The 11,989-nt window shown below is 29.1% G+C and overlaps 1 protein-coding gene across 1 annotated transcript; it reads right to left on the bottom strand.

Annotated features, from left to right (window-relative positions):
• On the bottom strand, positions 5,769–9,257 carry LOC109336651 (myosin-binding protein 7-like). Its single transcript, XM_019573377.1, has 3 exons — positions 7,780–9,257; positions 7,300–7,346; positions 5,769–6,332 (listed from the first exon to the last, which is right to left on the bottom strand). Exons 1-3 carry the CDS (start codon positions 9,058–9,060, stop codon positions 6,224–6,226), a joined length of 1,437 nt encoding a protein of 478 aa, XP_019428922.1. The 5' UTR covers positions 9,061–9,257; the 3' UTR covers positions 5,769–6,223.

Genomic DNA, 11,989 nt, shown 5'->3' on the forward strand with positions numbered 1-11,989 from the left:
TATATATATATATATATAGAGGGAGAATCGTTGAATAGAGGAGATTAGGAAAACACAATGTATATACAGAAAGGAAGGAATTGGCAAGTGAAGCAAAAGAAAAATAATACAAGCAATAAAAGTATCATATAGCTTGATGGTAATTTTTTTTTTGGCACTAGCAAATGTATTTGCTTAGTTTTTTTAATAAAGAATTAATCATTTTATGGATTTGTGACTACTTTTCTCAACAATTATTGCTACTAAGAATCAAATATTTGACCTTGAGAATCTAGTGTGACCTTACACCACTAGATCAACGTAGTTTGATATGGTATAAAATGTTGGAGGGAGTTATAAAGTGTTTTTATTATTTTAAAAACTGAAGTGCATTAGTTAACTAGAGGGATTAATCCTCACTTAAATAAAAACTACCATTAAAACTCAATAGCCATAAAGAGACAAGACGTGTCTTTCCTGAACATTGTTGATGTTCGTGTATGACATTGGTGAACATATATATACATATTCGGATTAATATGATTTATGTTGGGTCAAGGTTATTGAAATTGAATGGGAAAAGAGTATTGTTAATTTGTGTAGGCATCGGTCCACGAATACTGATAGAGCATCGGATTAGTATCATATAGATAAAAGAAGAGGGATGAAACCATGTGTTGGAATGTGAGTAATGGTGAATTGGATGTTGACTAATTATTTCCTGAAAATTCATATGTTATACCAATGGCCAAAATCAAGAGAAATAAGGTACTAAATGGTTAAGATTTGAATTATATATTCTGAATATTGTACCGTGGATTTGGGGGAGAATGGGATTTGGATTTGTTGATAAAGTTAACAATACTAAAGAAGGGGTAAGATTTGTGAAGGGATATTATTAGGTGAGCGAGTTATATGGTAAGGGGTAAGAGGATAGCACTAACATGAAAGAATTTAACAAAACAAACTGCTAATATCATTATTTTAAATAATTAAAAAATAAATAATAAAAATATTCAGTATAAGAATAAATAAAAAATTATATATAGAATATATAATTATATAAAATAACATATGTAATGAAACAAAGAGGGGATTAAATATATATATATATATATAATTATTATAATAAAAAAATATACTGATGATACACCATGTGAAATAATTTATATAATATATTTATATTAACATTAATATATTTAGGAATAAAATGAAAGAGGATAGAAAAGATAAAAGTGATGATGTTTTCTTAAATATTTTATGATAATCATTATATAAACATAACTAATTTAGTCAAAAATAAAAAAAAAGGCATAATATCATGTATATTATTTGGTAAATTGCTTACTAAAACTAAATATCCATAAAATATATTAATGCAAATTTACTATGTATTTTAAAAATATGTTAATAATTTAATGGTATAATAAAATATCATTTATGTCTTAAATTATACTTTTGAACCAAATCTAACTCTTAGAAGATAGAGATTTACTTGACTACAAGATAACCAATAAAGTAACTTGGTTTTAAAGTAAAACAAAATTATAAACTTATTGGATATTCAAAGATTTACTACTCATCTAAAAAATCATATTTATTTTTAGATAAATTAAAAAAAAATAGATCGACAAGTCACATAAAAAATAGAAAATTGTGGCTGGTACATGGTACTCTCTAGTTCTTCCTTATAGAAGATCGATCCTTAGATTTGATCCTTATTGTTTGGTATTGGCTATTACGAGGTCATCATTCATGTTAGTCTACTTGTGTTCATAGTGGTTAAGTTTGAAGATAGTTTCTACCGCATATGGTTAAGCGTTGTGGTGGTTAAGCTTAGAGATAGCTTCTTTTGTGAAGGGTTAAGCATTATTTCCTTATGTCTATTAGTATTAACCTTGGGGATAGCTTTTGATATGGATTGTTAAACTTTATTGACTTATGATATTTGAAGATTGCAATTCTTATTAATCTTAGAGCATTCTTTCCACCTACCTTAGACTACCTTAATAGTAGTTGTTTTCCACCATCTCCATTGCAGATTCCACCATTGTTTACAACTCCTTCAGCCATCTTTGGTGAATTCCATCTAATTATGTTGGTTACTTTTGTTCTTAAAGACACTATTTGTAACAAGATTAAATCTTAGTAAGCTCTAATTTGTGTGGAATTATTAGAATACATGAAAGTATCTTAAAATATCTTAAATCTAATTATAGAAAATACACGATTGATACTTATATTTGTTTAGAGTATCTTATAATATTTATTAGGACTGAGACTACTTTATTTTATATTTTATGATTTGTTTCATTAGTTAGTTAGGAGTATAGTATTAATACAAATAGATGTAAGTATTATGCCTTTTGAATCACAATATCAACATATCATCATTCACAATATTATTAATAAAATTTACTGTTTTGACCATTCTTTTTTATCATTCTATATTTAAAACCTATAATTTCGACCTCTGTGTTTTCAAAGTGTCCACTTATTGTATCTTAGTTGGACTCTAGGTCTTGGATACAATCCATATCATATGCCCCTAGGTCGTTATCTAATCTTATTCAAGTTATGAGCTCTTAAGATAATATGAAGATGATGATTATGAAATTGATTTATTTTGGTATGATAAAATCAGGACCTACTAGAGAAGAGATGTTAGTTTGGTTTGGAAAGGTTGTCTCAAAAGAGAGGAAAGTTAAAATGTTTGCATGTGAACATGGATATTTATAGCCTCTGAATTGTTATGTATTCACTTGGATTCCTTAGTGTTCAAGTCTCTTTTATTGTTTATACAAGACCATATCTTGCTGGAGAGACATATACTAATTAAGATTTATCCATGAGTTTTTCTCCTAATCTCAAATTTAGTTTCATGGATTTTCCCACAATATAGCAATATAAAGTTATTGTTCAGCGTGATCTTTGGACTATGATTAACCCTGAAAATATTTAGCAATACGTTAGGTCTACCCATATATGTCTGATTGGGCTTGTTATTGGCCCAGTGTCAATTTTTGCTCTGATGGTTGTGAAGTGCAATTGCACAATCATTGATAATTGTGTTTCCTTGATTAAGGTTGAAAGTGACATAAATGCTCCCATCGTAGGACATGAAATGACACATATGCCCACAACTAATGTGTGTATTTAAGATATTGTGAACTTTCATTTACAACAATGTGCCTATTTATGATAATTTTATTTTCATTTAAAATATGATTTGGAAATTCAAAGGTTTTAAAATTGACTATTTCGTCAATATACACTTCTATATGTGTGTATCCATTTTGAAAAGTATTTTAACATATATTTAATATAGTTTAAATTTATGATAGATGTATAGGCTAAAACATTTTAATAACTTCTAATCTACCCATCAAAGAATAGTTTTTATTATAATCAATATATTCTTGTTGGTTGTATCCCTTACCAACTGATATACCTTAATTTGATAATAAAGCAAGGCACATCTAATTTATTCCGGAAAACACATTTAGTACCAATTGTTTGATGATTTATTGGTCTACGAACTAAGTACAAAACTTTATTTTCAAATTGTTTCAACTCTTTTTGCATAGAAATAGTCCAACACTCATTAATAATTGCTTCCTGGATAATCTTAAATTATATTTAAGATACAAATACAAAGAAATTACATATATTTGTAGGAGAGTTATTGAATTCTTTTGTTCATATCTCCTATAGTCTTATCAAGAATTCAAGATGATGACCTTTGTTACTTTTTCTCAACCTAAGTAAGAACTTCCAGTCCTTCATTTCTTGAAATCAGTCCTCATTCGGTGACCATTCATTATTGTAGTGATTTATCTATTTGTCTTCAAATATTTCTGTAAAGTCATCAACAACAAATATTTTTATTTTCCCATATTGATTAGATTCAAAAAATTCAACATGTATGTATTGATTCTTCAAATATTATGTTTCTTTTACTGTAAATTTTATATCCCTTATTTTGCCATTAATATCCAATAAAAGTACCCAAAGTTATTCACTCCATTATTAATACAAACATTTTCATCCAAAAAATGTGAAGTGTTGGAATTTCTAATGAGTATCATATTCATCCCATTACGTTGCATGTGTAAAGAATTAAAGAGTTTCTATCTTATTCTTAAATCGAATAAATATATATAACAAATATTTGGCTAATAGCTGACCGAACTGAAAACGAGCTATCTCGTGTCAAGCTAGTTAATTATCTTGTTAGGCTGGTATGGGGAATTGAGGCTAGAGTTTTCCTAAGTTGACATGACTAAATGGGTTAGCACATCCAATTTGGAACGTTGAACACTATCATTTGTCCCTTAAACTTCCTATTTGTCTGTCCTAAACTTATCAATATTTGTTAACAAATAAAAAGTAATATTTTATTTTTATTTTACAAATATAATATATTTAATCTACATGTCTAAATATAAGTAAATTAATTGTTAACTCATTTTAACAACTTTACTCGTGGGATCATAGTTCTATTTAATGTGATTTATTTTGGAGAAAGAAATATATATACTCATATTGTAAAATATCTTTACATTGTTAATACATTATCTATCATTTATATTTTATTATTATTAATTCTTAAATAGAAGTAATACAAATGATGAGTGATAAATGATGTATTAACCGTGTATAAAACTTTATATAGTCATTGGGCATTCTTTGTAAAGAAAAATATACTATGATATATTCTTTTATCAATATTTTTAAAAAAAATAACTTTTAAACATTAGCTCTCTCCGCTAATGAAGGTTGGTCCAATTGGTTAGGAATTAACTCACAGCCACTAGATCATGAGTTTGAATCTTGCTGCCTCTATGAGGATCTCGTTGTTCAATCTGTAAATACCAATATCTTTGTAAACGTTCATAAAATTTTGAGAGCCACGGTAACCGTACTTACTCTCAACCATGAAAACCAAACTTACTAAACTTTTATGAGTGAAAATATATGCATCTTTAATGTAAAGTTTTTATACTCTCAGTATATTATTTATTATTAATTTATATTATTTTTGTTTTTGAGAGTCAATAATGATTAATATATAAATGATAGATAATTCACTGACAGTATAAAAAACATTAATATTATCGGTATGTACATATTAAATCCAACTCTTATATTAACGACAAAATAACATTAGTCCCCTACATGAAACCAAACTCGCTAATAAACGTCCCAACAAATTCTTGTTGAGGACTCTGTTTTATGCTGACGTCATAATACCCAAAAAAAATCATGAAACCCATATTTCACTATCAACATGAACATTTCAAACTAATGATGGATCATTCATTGCTTAGAAGCTATATATAAAATAATAAAAAATATTAAAAAAAGTTTCACGTAGTTATCACTTTGGTGCGGTTTTCCCAATAAACCAGCAGATTAAAAGGTCAAAATGTATCTTTCTTTTTTTCTTCCTTCTCATTCTTTTTTTCTTCCTTCTCATTCTTTTTACCTTGTAAAAAAATTCATAAATAATTGATAACCAAAAAAATTCATAAATAATTTGCATAATGAGGACACGCATCATCTCCAACAGTTTTGGTCAACCTTCGAAGCCATTCAGCTCAGAAAATTGTAAACCAGCATACGTACCAAACCATTGCGGTCAACACATAGAAAAAGTAAGCAAATGGCAACTACAAATTCATTGGTCAAAGTTTTGATCCTCTTGTGTTAGAATAATTATATGGGTTTAATTTTTTAACTTGCAAGAAAAAACAAAGTGTGAGAACATAGGGGTCTTACAATGATTAATCTATCTAAAAAAATACACGTATTGAACTATTGATTAATAATATGTAACAATTTACATTTCCAGTTAAGTGACAGACATAAAGTCTTCTATACATGAATCTGATAAGTGTGAAAAATAAAGCAAATGAAATCAAATAATAATATTGAAGACCATCTTCTGTGCTGAAGATTTATATGTGGAGGTTGAGAATGTCATGTACAGGGCCAACCCTCAAGCACAATTCCAAACCATATGAGTAAAAGAATGTTCATATGTCACATATATCCAACTTTTCCCAATCAACCAACAAATTACTTCAATTTCATACCAATAAAAGTACAAGAACACTGCACAATAAACCACTTTTTTCAGAGAGAAAAGAACCGGTCGGATAATACAAAAACCTCATTGTAGTGGTGTTGTTAAAGTTCAGTTGGTATTTCCACAATTGAGTTTAACAAGGGAATTGCAGAACTAATCTCCCACTTGTGTACTTGAAATACATCTCCATGGCCTTGCACGCGTTCCCTTGTCTAGGAGTAGCAGCAAGCCCCTACTGTCAGCTGGTAGATCGAACATATACCTATAGTCGCAAGCATTTTAGATGATGGATAATGTTAGAACATCGGAACAACTGATTAAAATATCTTGATTGTATCTTAAGATATTTTATAGTATACAAGATGATTATCTAAGATGATCTCTTACGATTTTCTGTTTTAGAATTCAATGCTTTGTTTCTTTATTTAATTAAGACTAGCATTCTAGTATAAGTATAAATAGAACATTTGAGTTTGCCTTTTGTATCATCACAGTGTACATGAAGGATCATGATCTCTTTTCCTTATTCCCTAAACTTAACTTCTTCAACAGATAACTTCTTGTTAAGGACCATAATTCAAGAATATCCTTAATAAATGTTTCTGTTTTCTTCCAGGTTATAAGAGATATTAGGATGATTATCACATTATCACGTTAAATTTGCTATGCCTATGCTTTGAGATAAGTGTATCAATATGCAATCATCAATTCTCATTAACAACCTAAAAAGTTCCATTACAAGAAGTAATAAGAGCTTAGCACCTTCAAACTTAAGTTTTCATATATTATTTTAAGACATTAACACTTGATGATGATGTGGTTACAAACAAGAAACTAATTTATTCAAGAGATTAAGAATTATAATTGTGTCAAGCATCTAAACCAGTAGATGTCAAATATACTTAAAAGATTGCAAATAATGAATGCTGCAGAAATTCAGACATGGATTAATGTTTAATATGTTGTTTTAGGAGTTACAGTTTATGAACATAGGCCACTAAAATTCAAAAGGATCTAGTGCTCTGTAAGATGATTTTTGTGTTAGGTGTTTGTAAGAACTGTGCCTGATTTAGTATGATTTTTGGGTTGTTGCCAATGATATGCCAGATTTAACTCTCACTTCAATAGACTACACACTTAATAACAGACAAACTTACAAATAATATTGCATCTGGTAAAAATACATTTTGAGCCATCACAAAATATATTACTGTTAGTTTGTTACTTACTTGCTTTGATGAGCTCTCTTTCTCCAGAAAACAACTGATGTGATCCACTGAACACAAAAAAGATGAAATGGTTTTAGTGCTACTCTGAATACCTTTCATCAAGAGGATGCATGTTTTCAACATTGCTATCCGTTAAAAACGGTATACCTTGGCAAAATATTAGAGATAAAAAATGCAACCTTTCACAGATGAAAGGAGAAAAGGCCAACACGAACTGTTTCTGCACTTAAATAATTAGCTCATTTTTTTCAAGCATTTTACTTCATAAGCTAGCCAGTAAGGCATCTTCGGAAACTTGAAAACAACAATTTGGTTCGCCAAAAGGCTCTAGCAATGAATCTTTAACTAAAGAGCAAACAATGAGAAGCAGAATGATGCATGAAGAGATAGTCTCAATTTAATCTTATGCTAAAACCTAGAAGATGTTTGGCAGAAACACATGCATTGCATAAGGATAAACCAAATTTGTTCTTAAATTACCTTAAAAATTGAAACGAATGAAAATCTGCCAACATTACAGGGCTTCCTCACAGCCATTTTTCTTTCTGGTGCCTTCTCTTTGCATAAATGCTGAGCTATTTCCTTCAGTAACACAAGCTGTGCTTTATCTGTGCTCATTGAAATGATAGCCTGCCTCATTGATTCCCTATCAGCCTCCAGTGCATGAAGCCTCATGTAAAGCTTCTTTATATAGGGATCTTCGAAATCCGCATTATTCCCTGACTCCCTCGGCGAGGTTGCATAATCTGCGAAACCATTATTGGCTGCCCCAACTTGAACAGAATCAACTGAATAAATTATGTCACTTGTGTCGTCACATTCTGGTGCTTTATCTACCTTCTTCAAATTGGAAGGGTCCTCTGGCTGAGAGAAATAATCTTTCCTTAAGTTATTGTTAACCTTGGGAGAATCCATCTGAAACTCAGGACCTGTTTCTCTAGCCATCCCACCAAATGAAGTTGTGTCTGAGGAAAATTTCCTCGAATGTCTTGTCCGTCTTGGAGATTGTCCAACAATCACTTTCTCCGAAGTATTTTTTCCTGTAAAATCTCCATCCATCTGGCTGTAAGTTGGACTTCTTTCCATTTGAGAGATCCTATTTTCCAAGTTCCGCAAACGGTCACTAGGAGTTTCACCAAAAGCATATTTCTCAACATCTGTGCCATCATTATCACCCTCCACATTTCCATGCGTCACATTACATTTCAAAGGAGGGTATTCATAGGTGTCAATTTCATATTGCTCACCTTCGGCCTCTTCCTCGGTGAAACCAAAACTCATAATTCTGTGCTTATAAGCCTGAACTTCACAAGTAAGTGACTGAATTATCTGTTCTCTCTTATACAACAAATCCTCCAAAGATAACAACTCCTCTTGATCATGTGACATCTTCTCCTCGGCATAACGCTTGAATTGGCGATCTTCCATTTGAATCTCTGCCTTCTCCCTTTGCAACCTCACTATCATCGACATTGCCTCATTCGCGGCCGTGGATGCAAAATTCCTCTCCTCCTCCAAATCACCATTCAAATCTTGTATAGTTTTCTGCTGACTGCTAACCATTTCGCGCAAGGCCATGCATTCGTTCTCAATCCCAATCCGTGCAAACTCAGGCACAACCAAACCGCTATTGCACTCGAACTCATCGTGTTTTCGTTTAACAGAACGAATCCAAGACCCCGAGGATTGAGCTTCCGAGGAGCAACTATATCCGCAGTTACAACATTTCAACGAATCCTTCGAAGATGGACCTAAATCCATATTCAAAATCTTTCAACAAATTTGCAAAAAAAAAAATCACCAAATGGTTTCAAAAAATCAACAATCTCTCATCAATTACTTCCAAACCGTACCACCAATACAAATTTTCTCCCCAAATCCATTCAATGCACCTTTTCCCTTATTTACCCCTCTCCAATCAAACAAAGATAGAAAATAAAGATGAGAAATCTAATTAAAATAAAAAATTAACCTAAAATGAAAACTTATTTTCCTTTCCCTTTTCTTCTATATTTTCCCTTTCAAACTATTCTTCCCAGAAAATGAGAAGAATGAAAATAAGAAGAAGAAAAATGAAAACAAATTTGAAAAAAATGAAGGAGAGGAGTTGAAAAAAGTGAATCGATTATTTCTTAGGAGGAAAGAATGAAAGAGCGGGAAGGAAGAAAGTAATTCTGCTGAAGATGATTTTTGGAACCCGAGAAATATAATTTATTCTTTTCTGTTTGGTTTTTGGATTTGGTTTTTGTTTTGATGTGTAATAATTAAGGATTATGGATTGTAATGTGAAGTGGTAATTATTGTTGGTGATGATTCAGAGATAGAGAGAAAAAGAATGATGAACGGTGGAGAAGGAGGATTGGTTGGTCAGTGACCTGTTCGAGGACGCTTTGTCGGATTTATAACTATATATCGTGTCTGCTCCTTTTTCATTTTTAAAAAATGTGTTTCAGTATTATTTGCTTTGATTCAACGGATTTTTATGACAAAACCATGTTCTTGTAATCCATCAAATCTTTTAGGAAAATATATAGAACCTCTAGATTTTAATTTTTTTAAGGTAATTATTATGATTTTTTCTAATTATTAATTAAAATTTATTTATTATTGGAATTAATTAATGCATAAAGATAATGTTACATTATTGATATGCCAACAAGAAATTGTTGTAATTGGACTCATAACATTAATAATATGTCTATCACTAGCAACACAGTAGATGTTAGCTAGTATAAGTGATAGGAAGAAATCTAGTACAAATGAATTGAGAAGATGATAATAAATAAATTTCATAGTTAAAATGAACAATAGAGTAATGTTGGTATATAAAAAATTTAAAATTAAGTACTAATGATATGAGAGCCAAAATTAAAAATGCACAAGTGAGAAATTTTTCGTTATTTGTGATTTAGTGTTATCTTTAGAGAAAGATTTCATCAATAGTTTAATAAGTAATTGAGAAAAAAATTATTGATGGTGTTTAATTACAAAAGAAAGAGAGTTTTATTCAACTTTTACATAACATGAATAAATTTTTATTTTTTTTAAATATGTGTTTCATTATTTTTGCTTTGACTAATTTCAATGGACTTTTTATGACAAAACCATGTTCTTGTAATCCATCAAAACTTGGAGAGGTGGGAGGGAGAATTATTATGACTACTTTTAAAGGAAATTATGTTATTGTAATCCATTAAATAATAACTATATGACTATCAAAATTTAAAAAGAAAATATGAGTGAGAATTTTCTATTGTAATTTAACATTATTTTAATATAAGGACTAATTTCATTAACGATTAAAGATTAATGAGTAATTAGAAAGAAAAAATAGTTATAGTAGTTACTTGTAAAACAACACCATTGTTTTGTTATATACATTAATGTGATGTGCATTGAACTACACTTACAAATGGTCTTTATTTCACAATTTTAATTAAATGAGAGGTTGAATTGCTTTGAACTAAGAAAATTTAGATATGATATTATTAACCTTGCTTAAACTGTATAACCCGATGAGTGAACTAGATAATTCACGTATATATAATTTTACAAAAATGAAATACAACTCTAATGTTTTGGCTTTATTCTGATCCAAAATATATGTAGATATTAGTCCAATATAATCATACATAATTAGTAATTATATATAGTTATGCATTTATATAATATTTTATATTTTACATGATTATTAATTATATATGATATCATCTTGTCCCATTGAATAGTTTAACCGGTTAAGTCGGTTAAACTAATAAGAAATTAGACCTCTTTAAATTTGATGTCTGAATTGGGTTATGACTTAAGTGAAGATAATACTTATTTGAATGATATGAATCATTAAATCTTATTTGAATGATCAAGATTAAATTATCATTCATGATTGATTTGTAACACTTAGATTTATTGTTTTCACAAATTTTATATGAAAATTGTTCTGACTTAAGTTATCATATATATATATATATATATATTGGTTGAAGGAGCACTATGGTATATATAACAATTTGGCTAGAATAAAATGGTTGCATTTTTTGAACTTCTTTGAATCTTTGTTGCCTTTGTGTAGTTCCTATGCATTTTGTCCTTTAAACGGGACTCAAATATATTAACTTATACTAGAAAACTATATTCCTTTGTAATTTTTCTAAAAGAATTTTTTTTTTATTAAAATCTTTCATTTTCTTCTAATGTATTTGCATCTTTTATCAGAAAAAATAGTAGGATACCTGTTAAAAATTAGTAAAATGCAATTTGTTGATTAATATGATAAGTAATGTTGATTATATACCTTGCTAGTACAAATTCTTGATTATATATCTAGCTTTCAAACCAAATACAAATGTCATTATATATAGAGATAAAAATATATGCATTGATACGTAAGATTGTTTTACACCATTGATGTAATATCTATTTTTAACATTTAATTGTGATTGACTTTAAATATAAGTAGTATAAATGGGTAGTAGATAATGTATCAATATTAAGAATAAAAAATGAAAAAAAATAGAAGAATAAAATTTACTTACTTATTTATACACTATTTACTTATTTATTTAAAACAATAGAAGAATAAAATCTGTGTTTATTTATTCAAATGGTTATAGACATTTATCTATATATATATATTCTTGTTGATATGCAGGATATGTATTTTTGTGAAATATTTTTTTATACATGTTGTAAT

Source organism: Lupinus angustifolius, chromosome LG20, assembly GCF_001865875.1.
Source record: "Lupinus angustifolius cultivar Tanjil chromosome LG20, LupAngTanjil_v1.0, whole genome shotgun sequence".
In the NCBI taxonomy this organism is placed as follows: Eukaryota; Viridiplantae; Streptophyta; class Magnoliopsida; order Fabales; family Fabaceae; genus Lupinus; species Lupinus angustifolius.